The sequence below is a fragment of the Trichosurus vulpecula genome, chromosome 3 (genome assembly GCF_011100635.1).
Source record: "Trichosurus vulpecula isolate mTriVul1 chromosome 3, mTriVul1.pri, whole genome shotgun sequence".
Taxonomy (NCBI): domain Eukaryota; kingdom Metazoa; phylum Chordata; class Mammalia; order Diprotodontia; family Phalangeridae; genus Trichosurus; species Trichosurus vulpecula.
In genome coordinates this window covers 125,645,619-125,663,888 of record NC_050575.1, presented here as the reverse complement: position 1 = coordinate 125,663,888, position 18,270 = coordinate 125,645,619, and the positions used below count along the sequence as shown (strand labels likewise).

The 18,270-nt window shown below is 42.2% G+C and overlaps 1 protein-coding gene across 1 annotated transcript in view; it reads right to left on the bottom strand.

Moving 5' to 3' along the window:
* The window catches only part of PTGS1 (prostaglandin-endoperoxide synthase 1), a 53,069-nt gene extending 40,928 nt beyond the window's left edge, over nt 1-12,141 (bottom strand). The window contains exons 1-2 of the mRNA XM_036753098.1: nt 12,056-12,141; nt 11,663-11,734 (exon numbers count right to left, since the gene is read on the bottom strand). Of these exons, the coding sequence (XP_036608993.1) occupies nt 11,663-11,734; nt 12,056-12,062 (79 nt within the window). The 5' untranslated portion in view covers nt 12,063-12,141. The remainder of the gene's footprint in view (nt 1-11,662; nt 11,735-12,055) is intronic.
* Between the last annotated feature and the right edge of the window lie 6,129 nt (nt 12,142-18,270).

Below are 18,270 nucleotides of genomic sequence, written 5' to 3'. Positions count from 1 at the left end.
CATCATATTGTAAACAAGTCATTACATGCACATATTCCTGTATGCTGGACATCCTGACAATGCACAGCATGTTCACCTGACAACACTTGCCTGTTAAGACCTCGATCACTGATTGGTTATAATGTGCATTTTGTGTGTTTATTTGGAAAATAATGTAATCACTATGACTTTAACTGTTACATAACAGAAATAATAATAATAATAATAATTAAAATGGATAAACTATTAGCCAATTTGATTTTTTTAAGCAGAGAAATTAAACCTAATTGCAAGTAACAGAAATGAAAAAGTAGAATTACCAAAAAAGGAAAAGGAAAGGAACTGTTCACCATATACACCAACAAAACTCACAATAAACAAAACAAACATATTTACATAAGTAGAAAACTCCCAATTTTTTTCGTTTAATCTTTCAATTAAGAGGCATTTATTTTTTCACCTTTCTACCCTCTCCCCAATTTAAAAGAAAAACAAAACTCTTGTAATAAATGTGCAGAGTCAAGCAAAACAAATTCTCACACTATCCACATCCATGTTGCATTCCCCATCTTGAATCTATCACTTCTCTGTCAGGAGGGGTAACCTACTTCATTATTGGAATTATGGTTGGTCATTGCATGAATCAGGGTTCTTAAAACTTTTAAAGTTGTTTGACTTTACAATATTGTTGCTGTTACATGAATTGTTCTCTTGGTTCCATTCACTTCTTCATCAGTTCATACAAGACTTCCCAGATTTCTCTAAAATGATCCTATTCATCAGTTTTATGGCACAATAAAATACATTTGAATCATCTACCATTACATTCACATATTATAACTTGTTCAGCCATTCCTCAATTGTTTCCAGTGCTTTGCCCTTATGAAAAGATCCACCCTAAATATTTTTGAACATGTGAATCCCTTCCCCTTTCTCTTTTATATCTTTGGAGGTACTTGGCCTAGCAGAGGTGTCAGTGGATAAAATTAATGGACAAGAAATGGAGAAATTAATAGCCTAATCACAGGAAATAAAATTGAACAAGACATAAATTCCCCAAAGACAAAATCCAGGACCAAATGCATTTACAAGTGGATTCTAACAAAAACTCAAAGAACAATGAATTTTAATGTCATATAAATTATTTGCAATATTAGAAAAAGAACCTACCAAATTTCTTCTATTATACAACTATGAGTTTAATAACTAAATCAGGGAGAGACAAAGCAAAAAATGAAAACTATGTATAGACTAATATCCCCAATCAATATAGGTGCAAAAATTGAATAAAATATTAAAAGAGAGGCTATATCAACATGCTAAGATAAATATATTATTACCAAGTTGGAGTTATACTAGGAATAAAGGTTTAATTCAATATTAGGAAAACTATTAATATAACATGCCATATTAATAAAAAAATAAAAATCATATAATTATATAAATGCATTAAAAGCTTTTGATAAACGAAAAAGTCTTTGCAGAAAGTTTCTCTGACATCCAAGATACATAAGGAACTGATTCAAATATATAAGAGCAGGAGCCGTTCCCCAATAGACATTAAATGCTCAAAGAATTTAAAATAGGCAGTTCTCAAGGAAAGAAACCCATGTTATCAAAAACCATAACAGGGCAGCTAGGTGGCACAGTGAACAGAGCACTGGCCCTGGAGTCAGGAGGACCTGAGTTCAAATTAGGCCTCAGACACTTGACACACTTACTAGCTGTGTGACCTTGGGCAAGTCACTTAACCCCAATTTCCCTGCCTTCCCCCCTCCAAAAAAAATATGAAAAAATGCTCCAAATCAATAATGATAAGAAAAATTAAATTAAAACAACTCCAAGATTCTACTTCACAACCACTAGATCAGCAAAGTTGGCATGAAAAGGAAAATAATTGTTGGAGGAGTTGTGGAAGAACAGGTACACTGATGCACTGTTGGTGAAGCTGTGAATTCAACTGATTCAGCCATTCTGGAAAGCAATTTGAAACTAAAAGTCACTGAACTGTGCAGACCCTTTATTAACCTACCACTACCAAGCATAATCAGCAAAGAGAGAAAAGAAAGTAGGAAAAGATATGTACAAAATTATTTATAGCAGCACTTTTGCTTGTAGCAAAGAACTGGAAAGGAAGGAGGTACTCTCATCAACTGGGAATGACTGAAGAAAGTATAAGTGGTACAGTTAATAGAGCACTGGGCCTGGAGTCAGGAAGATTCATCTTCCCAAGTTCAAATCTGGCTTCAGATACTTACTAGCTGTATGAACCTGAGCAAGTGACTTAACCCTGTTTGCCTCATTTTCCTCATCTATAAAATGATCTGGAGAAGGAAATGGCAAACCACTCCAGTATCTTTGCCAAGAAAACTCCAAAAGGGGTCATGAAAAGTTGAACACGACTGAAAAACAGTGAAAAAATTATAGCATATGAATGTAATGGAATAATATTACATCAGAAAAAAATGATGAAAGAGATGGATTCAGAGAAATTTAGGAAGACTTATATGAACTGATGCTGAGCAAAAAGAGCAGATCCAGGACAAGTGATACAAAGATTACAATACTGTAAAGAAAAACACCTTGGAAAAACTTAAGGATTGATCAATGCAAGAAGCAACACTTCTTCACAAGACCATTGATAAACCATGCTGCCAACCTCCTAAGGGAGAGGTATTCAACATAGGATGCTGAATGGGACATATATTTTTGCTCATAGTGAGCAGTAGAGTTTTACTTGACTATACTTTTTTGTTACAAGGGAAGAGTTTGTTTTTAAATATTGGGGAAGAAATAGGAGCTCAGGAAGGATAGGCAGGGAGGAGAAAAAAATAGCAATAATAAGGCCGGAAAAAAAGAAAGAAATAAAACTGTCACTGGGCAGTTTTTAAATGTATTTAACAGAAGGAAGTTCAGAGGAAGAGGCAAACAAGAAAGACAACTTTGAAATTAATATTTTATTTATTCACTTAAAAAATAAGTTGTATGTAATAGAGTCTCGGGTTCATACACAAACCTTTTCTGTTCTTCTCTGAAGATAAAAATGTTCATGTTTGTTGATATATATCAAGTTCAGAATAACAAAAAATAAAAATTATTAAAAAGGAAAAAATAGCGAATCAGCCACCTAGGGACTTTAAGTGCTAATAACTTGCTAAAATGACTTCACCATCTTTAAAATGGGGGAGAGGGAATATGTGATTTCTAAGCGTTCTTCCACTTCTAAAATGTTACATTCTAAAGTACCTTTCAGCTCTACGTTCTAAAGTTTCTTCCAGCTTTTAAATTTTATTTTCTGTGTTCTGACATTTTTGTTCTACCATCTGGTTTATATTCTATATCCCGAGGTCTTTTCCATCTCTGACATTGTAAGGTCTCTTTCAGCTATAATAACCTACAAAACGACTATGGGGGCAAGGGAGGGGTGGGGAAGATAAGTGCTGGGTACACAGAATGGGAAGGGGCAGATACCACAACCATCCCCACCCCCAAACAGGCCCTCCTTTCCAGGTGGGACAACCAGGTACAATTAGAATGAGCTCTGGTTCTAGAGTCAGAGGACCTAGGATAAAAGTCTACTTCTGATACCTATTACCTGTATGATCTTGGGCTCATTACCTAACCTCCTGGGCCTCAGTTTCCTCCTCCAGTAAATGAAGGCACTGGACTGGAGACCCTCTAAGGTTGCTTCCAGCTCTCTTGATCTATGATCCTACAGTTTGGGGAAAGTGAGGGAGTGAAAAGAGAAGGGTCAATGGTCCAAGTCCTACCCTACCCCCAGACACACACAAAGCATGAGAAAATCATGCAAATAATTTTGCTTAATCCTTCAACTGCACAACGGACATTGTTTGGTATTAGCTAGGGCGCTGACAGCATAGGAGGTCATCGAAGAAAAGAAGACTCAGAGACCAAGAGAGAAGTAGGACTTGGAAGGAGCTCCTATGAGTTTCAACTTTATCAATTAGACCCACCCACGAGCATGCTTGGCCAGCGTCAGGGCTGGAATCCAGGGATGTAGTCCAGCTGGATACCGGCCTCTTTTCTCTGTCCCCAAGAGAAAGGCCCTAGCCAGTACTGCTACGCTTCACCCAAAGCAGTCCACTTAAGAATTTGGTAGCTTCCAGACACCACCTGCTTGGAGCTCTTCTTTTCCCACATCAAGAGTCCCAAAGTGAAAGAACAATGATGATAGTAACTTCCATTTCTCAAGCACATTCCTCATAACCTGTAAGGGAGGCAGGACGAGGATTACTGATCCCCATTTTATGGAGGAGAGCAAAGCTCAGTAATATTATGTGATGTTTTCTACAACGTACTTCTGGCAACCATTACTTCCATTTTACAGAAAAGACTAAGGTTCAAAGAGACGAAGGGACTAGGTGATCCAGACAGTAAGTGGTAGAGCTGGGACATAAACCCAGGTCTTGGACCCTGAGTCAAGGTACTCTCCTTCACCATGGAAACTCCATGAATTGATCAATGTTGGAAGGATCACTGGGCTGGGAAGTCAAGAGGTTGGGGTTCTGCCAGTAATTAGATAAGAACCTTGGGCAAGTCACTTCCTTGCTCTGAACCTTAGTTTCCCCAACTGTAAAGTTAGGGTGTTACATTGGACAGTCTCCAAAAACTTGTCTCAGCTGTACCATTCCAGGACTCCATGACAGCAGGCCTTAGAGGGACAAGCCCTGGCATTATATTCTAGCCTAAGTATCTCCTATTACAGCCCTTGAGCTCTGCTTCATGAAATCCAGGGTTATCAGAAGTCTCAGAGCCCTGATACGCACCCACATTGTCCAAGCTTTCCAATGTCCCCAGAAAGTCTAAGATTGCAACAGACACTGTGGGAAAATAGACAAGCTTCTTCCCCACCCCAACCTGGCCCGATTACTCTACCTTCTCTCTTTCTCTACTCTTACTCTTAGTCTCCATCTCCTTTTCACTTATTCCTCTTTGCTATTGTCCCCTCCTGCTCTCCTCTCTCCTCTTTTCCACTCCCTTTTCTCCTCCCCTTTGTTTTCTCTGCCCCCCCCCTTCCTTCTTTCTTATTTTTTTCAATAAACATCAGGAGCTTCAGGACTTTTAAAGGCCTCTTAGTCACAAGGTACAATGCTGAGAAGCTGTAAAATCTACCCCAGTGGAGGGGCTCAAGGACACATTTCCCTCAATTCCTTTCCCTACCCCCCCCACCTTCTATTCTCTCCAAAAGCTGTCTACAAGGCAGCAGTGATCTGTGCCTGGGGTAGGGCAGTATTAGCATGAGGATGAAGCCACGACAGTTGTGAGGGGCTCCCTTGAGATATAGCTTATCCCACATGGTCTGGCTTTGACTTTCCCCTTGCTCTTCTCACTTTTTCCCAGAGGACCCCTTAGGGCAAGGGGAATCCCCAGGATCTCTGCAAACCCTGACTAGCGGAAATGACCTAAGAAGGTCATATTGTCCATTTCCCTGTCTTCAGTAAGAACTCACACATCCTCGTTATCCTGAACAAATAAATACAGAAGACCCCCAGGTTGGCTCCATGGTCCCAAGCCTGGAACTCAACTCTAACAGAGTTCTTCTCAAGTTTTCATTTTGGATTTCTTCTTGGGATGGGGGAGAGATTAAGTGATGGCCTCCCTTCACCACCAGGGAGAGATGCTCTTCTCATAGTTAACAGCTTTTAGAAAAATGGGGGGAGGGCATGAGCCCAGGGCTCCTCCACATACCATCTCCCACTTAGGAAGGACTTCCCCCATCTAACATAAAGCCCTCATACTGTCACTGAAGGCTATTTCTTTCTTTCTTCATTTGGACATGACAACACCTGTTGGAGTAAAAGCCCAGAGCAGTGTCTCAGAAACCACTTGCTCAATATCCAACTCTGGTTAAGTTACTTCCTGGGGCCAGCTCTCCTCCTCTATTAAATTTAGGAATTGGACTGAATGAACTATAGAGTCCGTGCCACAACTAACGCTCTTTGATCCAAGGTTTCCAAAAGCTCTGGCATTCTGTATTCTAAGGTCCTTCCCAAGTTCTAGCATTTGAATTTCACTTCCAACTCTGCCATCCTTTGGTCCAAGGTACCATCCTGCTCTAACAGATATCATTCTAGGAAAAAAAGCCTGTGTCTTCTCTGTTTTCAGTTCACCCTATTGTTCTTCCTTCAAGCTTTCCTATCTGACCTAACCTCCCCAACCCTGGGGCACCAAAAAACTCTCTCTGAGCTCAAACTGAATAGCTGAACATGGACTTGCTGGGGTTCGAATCTCCTCGATTTAAGTGCATGTAACTCAGGGCAGGGAGAGGAGAAGCCTCTGTGGGGAGTAAAAAGGGAGTAACACCCAGCCTTGGGTAAGGTGGGGAGAGACTTGGATTTGCTTTTCAACAGTCTGCTAAGAATAATATTTATAGAACTTTGCTGAAGCCCTGTTCCAAAGACACTGAAATAGCATAAACAAGAGATGCTAGATTCTGGGGAGGGGGGCCCAAGCGGGGCTTGTGGGGGGTTAGTGTCTAACTTACCTAATCCCTCCAACTGGCCAGGCTAGTCATACGAGGCCTGTAATCATCAGCAAACAACCCACAGCTGTTCAGCATACCCTGTCTCCAAATAACTGGAGCACCAATTGGATGAGAGTGAGGGGAGAAGGAAGGGGGATTACAAGGAACTCTAATCTTGTCTCCTTCCTCCCTCCCCCCACATGAGAGCTAGAATGAGAAAAGGCTGGGGGGGCAGTAAAAGCTGAATAAAATGCAGGACAGCCTGCATACAGTCTGTAAGTGGGGGGCCTTGGGATAGGCAGGGCTGGCAGTCATCCCACATTCCTTCCCTTTGGGCACCAGCCCGAGAAACACCTGGATTTTGCCTGGGTCTCTCTCCCACCCTGATAGGTTCTGTCCATGGCAACCCAGAATAATAATAATAGGGTCAGAGGGCTTCTTCACCCCCACCCCTACCCTTCCATGCACAAGCATGCACACCGTGGCCTTTCCTCAGTTCCTGGCTCCACTGGGATGAGGGGAGAAAGGTTTAGAGCTCAGGGGTCCTCCAGGATCCCACCCTGACCCAGCGTTCCTCTCTTCTCTTCTCCCCTACACCATTTCCCCAGTGAGCAGAAGCTTTTCCAAAAAAGGGAACCCCACCCGACCTCAATCCAAGAATTTTAGTACCTCTTCTATGGGCAGGCATGGCAATTCTAAGCACTACATATCTCACTTAAAATGTGAGGGCCAGTCCTGCCATGAGCAAATACAATATCATCTCACTGCATTAAAAGCCCTAAGGGTTTGCTTTTCTCTGAGTAAACAAATCCTGCCGTAATATATAGTCTTCACAAAGTGAGGGTTGGGCCATATTGGTGCAGGATTCATGGCACAGTGCTGGCCTTAGAGTCAGAAGGACCTGAGTTTGAATTCTGACTCTGCCGCTGACTAGCTCAAGACACTTCCTGCTTCAGGATTCAGTTTCCTCCTCTCTAATATGAAGAGCCAGACTTGAGGACCTGAGCTAACAAGTATTTATAAAGCACCTATGTGCCAGGAGCTGTGCTAAATGGATGCTGGGGGTTCGATGAAAGGCAGAGGGAGAGCATTCTACCAGTGTGGACTTAGGCCTCCTAAGGATTCAGTGCTAAACACTGTGGGGAGGGGCCTTCAGGCTCCAACCCCCGCAAGATGCTTTCATTCTCTTTGGGAAAACAAGACTCTTACACATGAAAAATTAACTGTCTCCTCCTCTTCAACTCCAATGCCTCCACGCAGAACGCAGGCCCTCATCACCTCACGCAGTAGTTCTTTGTCCTCCCTCCTTCCAGCTGCTTAGAGTGGCCTTCAAGGCCTTCCCTAATCTGGTTCCTACTTCTCTTTCCATCCTTACTTATCATCCCCTCCCTTCCACATACTCCACACTCCAGCCAAGCTGAGCTAAGCAGTTCCACAAACACACCATTTGGTTTTTTGCCTCCATGCTTCGGCTTACCCTGTTCCCACTGACCAGAATGTTCTCCCCCCACCCCTGTCTATGCAAATCCATCCACCAATTCATAGAACAGTGAATGCTAGAGCTAGAAGCCATATGAGAACATACACTAATCTATGTTATATAATGAAACCTAGAACATTGGCCCCTGAGGGGACCTTAGAGATCACTGCATCTAACTCCCTCATTTTGAGGATGAAGACATCAAGGCCTACCGAAGGGCTGTCAGTCACGCAGTGACTCTCCAAATTGAAGCTCCTAGTGGAAAGATATCCAGTCTTGGACCCCTTCTATCAATCCATCAACAAAGCATTTATTAAGTGCTTACTATATCCCAGGCACTTTGCTAAGTACTGGAGATACAAAGATAAAAACATCACTGCCTGCCCTCAAAAAGCTTACAGTACATTCTACAGAGGGAAACAATACGCATTCACCTAAATAAATACAAAGTGATAGGGGACGGTGGGGACTAGCATCTGGGGACAGGGGCTCAGGAAAGGAATCATGAAGAAGTTGATACTTGAGTGGAGCTATGAAGGGAATCAGGGATTCCAAGAGTTGGAGAAAAAAGGGAGTGCATTCCAGGCAGGAGGACCAGCCTATACAAAGACCTGGAGATGGGAGATGGAATGTTATGGCCAATGCGCAGCAAGTAGGTTGGTTTGGGTGGAACACAGTTCATGATGGAGATTAATACATAACAACTCTGGAAAGGTCAGCTGTAGCCAGATCATGAAGGGCTTTGGAGGCTAAGCAGGGCAACAGAGAGTCACCAGAGCTTTTTGAGCTGGAAAATACAGTGGATGGATTATCAAGGGGCAAGACTAGAAGCAAGGAGACCAATTAGGAGGCTGTTTTGATAGTCTGCCCAAGAAGTAATAGGGCCTGAATTAAGATAGTTATGGTGTGGGTGATAAAGAGGAGATATAGGAGAGTTTGGGTTTTTTGGTGGAAGAAGCGTTGTTTGTTTTGAAGGCAGAACTGATCAAAACTTGACTGATAGGATTTGGAGACAGAGCAGAGTTGAATGACTCATTCCTTAGTTCAGGATTTTGAAAGCTGAAGCCTGAATAAAAATGTGCTGCGTGAGAGCACAGAAGTGAAGAAACCTGAGTTCTAATCTTTAACTTGTTGTGCAACCCTGGGCGCGTCATCTACCAGTTCTGGACCATCTCCAAAAGCTGGGGAATGATGGCACAGAGTCAAAGGGCTCCACATACAGCAGGGATGCTCAACCTCCTCTGTCTCAAGGAAATAGGGGGTAGATTGGAAATTGTCTAGTTGAATCACTGAACATGTAACATTAGAGCCATAAGGACCTTAGAGCAAAGACCAAAGTACTTCCCCAATTTCCCCATACATGTATAAAATTCCCCAAATCCCCTATATAAAAACAGTTGCTCTCTGATGTCTAAAATTCCTTCCAACTCTAAATTCTCTGATCCTGTGATTTCCTGTAACCCAATTTGGGGAGACTGGCTATGAGGCACACAGTCCAGACTCCCAGGCCCAGAGTTGCTTCACCTAACACTGAAGGGAAGGAGATTCTGAGTCCTTCTCTTTCCCCATCATCCTCAGGGTGATGAAATCCCAGTTCAGGTCCCCCAGTAAGGGAAAGAAAGCATCAGGAAGTGAACTGGGATGAAGGGAGGAGAGTCTCTGGGCCCAGTGACTTTGACAGAGTCAATGGGAAAGTCATAGTATTTCAAATCTGAATGGGGCTTTAGAACTTACTCTAGGCAAGTCACAAACTCTCTGAGACTCCATTTCTTCCTCTATACAATGGGGACAATAATACTTTTGTTGTAAGGGGCTCCCTTCTTTTCAATTGAAGAGTTCTTATCTTCCTATTTTGAATTTGGCTTCCAATCCACATTCTGTACCTCATGGGTCCAGGCCTCAGTTTCCTTATCTGTAAAATGAGGGAGTAGGACTAGATAAGCTCTGCATGGTCTCCAAGATTCCTCCCAGTTTTAAATGTTTCTCCTATGATTTGATGAACACAAGATATTAGAGCCAGAAAGGATCTCACAGATCATCCAAGCCAATCCCATTACAATGAGAGAAAATGAGGCCCAGAGAGATGAAATTTGTCCAAAATACATAGACCTAAGTGGCAGAGTTGGGGTTCAAACCCAGGTTACCCAACTCTTATTTTCCATGAAATACCATATGCTACCTTTTCAAAATAAAAAGTACCCCTAGGTATGAACCAGGAATGCTCAGGCAGCTAGGTGGTAAAATGGGTCAAAGGCTATACCTGAAGTCAGGAAGACCCAAGTTCAAATCCCATCTCAGATACTTCCTAGCTTTGTGACCCTGAACAAGTCACTTAACCTCTGTTTGCCTCAGTTTACTCATCTGTAAAATAAGGATAACAACCTTATATGTTAAGAGGATGTTATAATATTTGTAAAGGACTTTGCAAACCTTATTATATCATGAGAGGAAGCGAAATGTCCTATAGGTCTTCAGATGTGAGTAGGAGCCCCAGATGTGTATGTACCAGCACCTGGAAAACTGCGTAGGTCTGCCTGATTTCACAGAGGAGGAAATCAAGTCCAACCCAAACATAACCAGGTACCAGTAACACACCAGGAAGGCAATCAAGTCACTAAATAATTTTGGATGGGGAGGAGAGCAGATAGAGGAGTCTATGAGATTAAGAAGGGAGAGACTAAGGAATGGCAGGTCAAGGGCTAAGAGATCAGTAGTCTCCCTCATTTCCCTTCCTTCTTTTCCATGAGGGGAGAAGGGTACAGAGTCATCGGGGGCACTAGAGTGACACCACTCTCTTCCTCCTTCTGCCTAGCGTGGGAAAGGGATAGAGAAGGGAAAGATTCTCTCTAGCCCCTCTCTGTCTGTACCTTCTCCTTCCCTCATCCCATCTCTCTGGAGCCCACCTCTTCTTTGGTAGCAGGAAGCAGCCCCACCAGTAGACAGTGCCTGCAAATGGAAGGGACAGAGGCAGCTCCGTGGTGGAGTGGTGAGGAGGAAGAAAGAGGGAAAGCGGGGAGAGAGGAAGAGGGAGAAGGGGGGGAAACTGAAGTGAGAGGAAGTTTCTTCTAACTGAGCCACTGTCCCTCAAAACAGCCTCCCTGGGGAAACTGAATCCCGAAGCCGAAACCTCCCTGAGGTAGCCCAACTCAGACATGGCCCATCTCCCTCGGGAACCGCCTCCCCCAAAACCCAGGAGAGCTTTCTTTCTCCCCTAGACCTTAGGATATACAGTGTTAAACCTGGAAGGGACCTTAGAGCATAGAACTTTGGCTCTGGAAGGGCCTTAAAACATAAAATTACGGAAATTAGAAAATACAGTGTTACTGCTGCAAAATTCCTTATAACATAGAACATTAAAACAGAACACAGAATACTGAAGCTAAACTCTAAAGACCTTTTAATCCAACTTTCTCGTTTTACAGATGAGGAAACTGAGGCCTAGAGAGAAGTGACTTTACAGCCTTACTCTCCAAGGGATGGAGGAGTGTTGGGGGATGGGCACAAATGGTTCCAATAGGGCAAATACACAGCAGACTTCCTTTCCCTGAGCCCTGAAACCAGAACCACTAGAACCCTTACTTCCTCCCTGACCCTCAGAATTCGCAGAGCCCCAAATGGAGACCCTCCTGTCACTTTCCCTGACTTCGCAGCTGCATCCAAGAGGCAGACACCCCCACCCCCAGGTTCTCGGCCAGGCAAATATCCAGTAGGAGCCCTACCTGCAGCAGGGGTCCCTGGAGCAGGAGACACAGTTTGCAGGAATAGCAACAAACTGAGTGAGAGATGTGGCCCTGGGGAGGAAAGAGATGAGAAAGGTCAGGATGGGGAGAAGAGGACAAAGTGGGGAATGGGAAAAGGAGATAAATAGGAGATGAAACAGCAAATGAGGACGCGAGACTAGAGGGAAAGGGAAAGGAGAAGACCATGGGAAGGAGTGGAGGGAGGCGAGATGACAGGAGGGGGGCGGGAATAAGAGGAAGGTAGGCGAGAGAAATAGGAGCAGGGGGAAGAAGAGGAGAGAGGGGGAAAAGAAGAGTAAGGGAAAGGGTAGGACAAGTGAGGAGACAGAGAAGCCCCGGCTGGGAGCAATAGGCTGCCCTGACCGAACTCACAGCTCATGGTGGGCAGAGGGAGCTTAAGAGAGTCTACAAGCTGGCGGGCAGACGGCTTCCGTCCGTCCGGTACCAGGAGCCCGGGCCAATGTGGGCTCCAGCCTCTTGTAACACTGGGCTGCCCGCCTCGGCTCCTCCCAGTTTTTTCTCCTTGTGCTCCTGCTCTCTAAACCTCCAGTCAGCCCCGCCCCCTCGGACAAGCAGGGGGAGGATGAATGGGGCCCCTTAGAGCCCTGGAGTCATCGGAGAACCTGTGGAGCGGTTTCCTGGACTTTTAGAATCGTAGACTCAAAAAATGAAAGGGACTCACAAATGCAAACTCCCACTTAGAGTCCTTTACAGAATCCCTGACTAAATGTTGCTTGAATTCTTCCAGGCACCGGCACTTCACTACCTGGGAAGGCAAGAAGCTCCTTTTGTGGTTAATTTCATTTTAACTTACTTCTTTCTGCCAAACTGAGCTCTGCCTCTCCGTATCTCTCACACCCCACTATCCGTCTTCCATACCCAGGTGGTATGGTTCTGGAATCTTTCCATTGCCTACATTGCACGAACTATTATTGTTCCTCAAACAGGATCATGGAAGATTTAGAACTGGGAGGAACCTTAGAAAGCATCTGATCCTCTATGACCCACTTTCTAGAGAAGGAAGCTAAGAAGGGAAGTGACTTGCTGGAAGCCCTCCCAACTAGTAAGTAGCAAAGTTAGGATGGAAACATGGGTCCTCTAACTGCAAACTGACAAAATAGGCAAGCCTACTTCTCATTTCTGTCCCTGGCCCATTCTCCTGCCTCAGTTTCCTCAGTTCCAAGCTAGAGAATAGTGAAAAGGGCACAGAATTTAAAGTAAATTTTAAAAAATCTTAAGTCTGAATCCTAACTCTATTCCTTATTATCAGTGTGAGCTTGGGGAAGTCACCCTTTACCGGTCGCTTTTTCACCATCTAGAAAATAAGTGGGTTAGGTTACATGATCTCTTCCTGCTCCAAATTCTATGATAATCAAGGTATAGGAACAATAAGCCTCCTATAGTTCTAGTCTGTCTAGGACTACTTTAAAGCCAACATGCTTAAAGATCCTCTCTTTGCTCTTACAATCCTAGCCAACCAGTGAGGAATATTGACACAAAAAAAAGGATGAGCCACCTAGTCCCCACCCCAGTTCTGTCCCCACCCAGGCAACTCCCAAGCTTCTCCCTTAAAAGCCAGTGGCTCTAGGGCCTGGCACAGATTTGGGAGGTGAGACAGGAGAAGGAGGAGGAATGGGAGACGACAAGGCACTCACCCACCTTCTGGAGAAAACAGTGATAGCCTTTCCTTCCTACTCAACTCAGAGTAAAGTTCCTCCCTCAGAGATACTCCATAGGGGAAGGTAAGGGGGCTGTCACTTCAGTAAGTGAATCACAGGAGACTTTGAATATCCTATATTATGCTTCCTTTTCCTTCCTTCTCATAAGGAGCTTGTGCTACCACAGAAGATTTAAAGATGTTTGTACAGGACAAACTTGCTTCCTGGCCACATCTGTGCCTAAAGGTTTAACAATTATCCCTAGGTTTAACAATTAGCTTAGCCTTACCGCTTCTCCCTTCCAAAAAGTAATATGGTGTAATCTAAAGAGAATGGGATTAAAAATCTTAAAACCTGGATTCTTCTAGTCCAGACTTTGCTGCTAATTAGTTGTATCATGTTGGTTAAGTCCATTCTCTAGACCCGTTTTCTCACTTGGATCAGACAATCGCCAAAGTACTTTCTACTTCTAACACAATGTGTTAACCCCTTCCAAGCACATCCTCACCAGGCAGATTTGTATACCCCAGCCATCATCTTCATCTCCCCCCCCCACCCCAACTCTCCAAATCAGACTTTGGTCCCCTGACCTCATCCTGCCCAGAGTCAGGCTTTTACCTCATCACCACACTGTGCTGCCTCCCTAGGTTCCCTCTCCCCACTTCTCCCTCTCCTTTAGTCTTTAAACTCTTCAAGAGAAGAAATGATCTTACTTGCCTGCACTGGCATCTCCAGCACTGAGCAAAGTAAGCACTTAAGAAATGCTTCCCCTATAAGTGTTCAAAGATCTCTGAACTTGATGTACTTGGTTCCCTTTCAATGCTATCATTCTATGTTCCACAGGCTCTATGCTCTAAGGTCCTTTTCAGCTTGGACATACTTTAATACTTGAGAGGCAACATGACATAGTATGAAGGGTTTGGGACCTAAAGTCCAGAGACCGAGACTTGAATCTCATGTCAAATATTAACCCTCTGTGTGATCACAGATCATCAATCACTTACTCTCAATGCCTCCATTTCTTCATCTGTAAAATGGGGATAATAATGTTCATCTTACCTACCTTGTAAGGTTATTATGAGGAAAGTGCTTTGCAAACTTTAGAGTGCTATATTAATTTGAATTATTATTATATTCCAAGGTCTCTTCCAGAAATTTTCATATTCTATGGTATATAAATGTGAGTTATTATTACATTCTAAGTTTTCTTCCAAAAGTTTTCACTTTCTATATTATAGAAATGTGATTAATTATTCTATTTTAAAGTCTCTTCCAGAAGATATTTTATATTTATATTTTATTTTCTTTATTATATTAGTTTATTATTTATTTGTTATATTTATTTATAATATATTATTCATTATTTAATAATATAGAATATAATGTTATAATATTATTTAATATGTTATATGACATGATAATATAAATGTGTTATTTATTATATTTATCATTTAAGATCCTTTCCAGAAGATTTCATATTCTATGGTATATAAATGGTAGTTATTAATATATTCCAAGGTCCCTTCAAGAAGTTTTCATATTCTATGTTCTAAAGACTTTTTCACCCCTAATGATCTATCATAAATCATTAAATCTCATGGAACCTCAGAATCTTGCCAGATTCCTCAATGAGATTGGCCTAGCAGTCCAAAGAGGAAAACCTGAGGAGATGAATGCATAGTTCCCAGTTTATGAATGACCTTGGATAGGCAAACCTACAAAGAAACAAGATCAGTTGTTTAGAAACACACAAGAAAGCATGGCCAAGAAGGAAAAACAACACCAAGAACTGACAAGCTATTGCTGAAAAACAGATAAATTTTTACAAAGAAAACAAGCCAAGATCTTTAGAGGGACATAGGAGATTCAGGGGTTGACAGTGAGCTTACATTTCTGAAAGCTGAAAGAACAGGAAGAACAGTCGTTTTCTTAAAGCTGAAAAACAAAAATCAACACAACTCTGAGGTCTCACCTCATACTCAGCAAATTGGTAAAGATGATGACAAAAGAAGGGAATAGTCAAGGTTGAAGGAGCTGTTGGAAAATAGGCACACTAATGCACTGTTGATGGAGCAATGAATTAGCCCAGCCACTTTGAAAATCCTTTTGGAAAGAAATTGTGGAAATAAAGTAATTAAAAGCTCTATCTTCTTTGACCCAGAAAATCTACTACTAGGCATATACCTCAAGGAGATCACTGATAAGAAAGGACGCATATACACACCAAAATATTTATAGAAGTACTTTTTGTGGTAGGAAAGGCCTGGAAACAAAGCAGATGCCCATCAATTAGGGAAATGACTAAACAAATTGTGGTATGTGAACATAATGGAATAATAATATGTTATAAGAAATGATAAATATATAGAAGCTTGGAAAGATTTACATGAACTGATGCAGAGCGAATAAACAAAGCCAAGAAAACAGCATACACAGTAACTACAGTAATGTAAATGGAAAGGACAATAAATAAAAGTGAATATTATCAAATTACAAAGAACAAGTATGGCTCCAAAGAAGGGTATGAGAAAACGCTTGCCCCAACTCCTTTGCAGAGGTGAGAAGTGCTCAGGTCTAGTTAGACAGACAGATAGACAGACAGACAGATAGACAGATAAGTAGATAGGTAGATTTTGTTGATATATTAATCAATTTTGCTTGTTGTGTTTGCTCTTCTTCCCCCTTTTTTTTTCTTTTAAAAATATGCTTTCTAATATGGAATGGCTCTCTGGGAGGAAAGGGGGGAGCATGCATGGGAAAATTTAGTCTACATAAAAGCAAATTCTATCAATAAAAATTTATTTTTTAAAAATCTGCTAACCATTGCTCTGGCTTCTTACAGCTCTTACTCTCTGACCCTAGTAGCTATGAAACAACAAGCAGACCATTTTATCTCTATGAGCCTCAGTTTTTCCATCTACAAAATGAAGATAAGGATAGTTCTACTCCCTAATTCACAGTGTTGTTGTGAGGAAGCGTTTTGTAAACTTTAAAACACTATATATGCATCTGAATTATTATTGCTTTTCTTCTTTTCTAATTTCTAGTTCTCTCAGACATTCTGGAAACCTCATAAAGGCATCCCTGAGCCTGATCTCTACAAAATGAGCCAGCTAGCTAACTCCAAAACTTTGCCTTTGAACCCCTACTTTGCATTGATCTCACTTTCCTCTATATCATTTTCATATTCGGGTTATTCATTTATTTGTTCTTCTCCCCCAGAAGACTATAAACTAATTTAGAGTTGGGCCTGTGTCATGATTCTCTTGGTAACCCTGATACCCTGCTGTGCTTTGCACATAGTATGCACTTTTTTTAATGTTTCTGGAATTGAATCCACATCTATCTCCAGGTGGTGAGCTCCATAAGTGCAGGGACCAATATGTTGTTTACCTCTGTGTCCCCTTCTGCCTAGAGATGGTCCTGCACAGAGCAGACCCTCAAGTCACTGTACCATAGAACCTCAGAGTTGGAAGAGACTTAAGAACATCTCATAGAAGAAGAATGGCTCCTATTTCTAGAGCAATTTAAGGTTTCTGCTACATTCTCCACAGCCTCTGTGAGCTGGGTAGTGCCAGGATAATCATTCCATTTTACATATGAGGAAACTGTGAATCAGAAAATGAAGTAACCTGACCAAGCTCAACAGCTAATAATTATAAGAACAAGAATTTGAACATGAGGGCCTCTTGACTCCTGGTTGTGCACATTTCCTCCAATGACACACTGCCTCTCATAGATTTCACAGCGTTTTGGTGGTAATATGCTTTTTAAAAATTTACCAACTATTATTCAAAGACCATGTATATTAATTTTCATAAAGTAATTGCAAAGTAATCAGAAATGTCTTAAAGTGGAAAAATCAATAGACTCAGAGATCCTGGGTTCAAATTCCAGCTCTTCCACTTACTTCGTGTGTGTGATCTTGAATAAGTCACTTCATCTGTCTGTGACTCAGTTTCCTTATCTATAAAAATGAGGGGGTTGGATTCAGTTCCCTCTAATGTCCCTTCCACCTCTAAATCTATTATCTTACAACAGTAAACACAAAGAAAAAAATAATACAAAGTAGTTACATATAAGTTAGCTTGGGAGGGAGACCACTAGGAGACGAAGTGATAAAGGTCTTATGTAGAAAATGGTGCTCGAGCTTTGACTTTCAAGAAAAGGAGAGAGGCATTCTTTGAGGCAGAAGTGAGGAGAGAGTGTATTCCAGCACATAGGATGGTCAGCACAGAGGTGGGAGGTGGGCTGCTGTTTGAGGAACACAAAGAAGGCCATTTTGGCTAGTTCACAGAGTGTGGGGGAAGAGTAATGTCCACTGAGGCTGGAAAGATTAATCAGAGGCCAAGTTGTAAACATTTTAAAAGCTAAACAAAGGAGTTTATATTTTATGCTGAAGACACTGGGGCCAATGGAGTTGACTGAGTAGGTGAGTGATCTTGTCAGACCCGGGTTGCTTAAGGAAAATCATGTGGGTAGAAGTGTGTAGGAAGGACTGGAGTGGAGAGTAACTTGAGGAAGAAAGACTAAACTACAATAATCCAGGCAGGAGGTGATGAGGACCTGAACCAAGGTGGCAGCTATGTGAGCAGAGGGAAGAGGTCAGATTCAAAAGATGGTATAGGTAGAAAGAGCAAGATTTCAGAAGAGAAACAAACTCTGAAAAGAGGGACTACCAGACCCTCCAAAGGAAGGTAGAGAGATAGATGGCAATGGAGGAGGAGGAGGAGGAGGAGGAGGAGGAGGACATCAGGCCCTCTGGGAGAGAAGAAAGAGCACTGGATTTGGAGTCTGAGATCCTAGGTTTGATTTTTGGCTCTTCTACTTAGTAGCTCTGTGTCCTTGGCCAAGTTATAGTATTTAACTTCTTCGGAGCTTGAGTGTCATTGTTTTTAAAAATGACTAGGTAATTTTTAAGATCCTTTT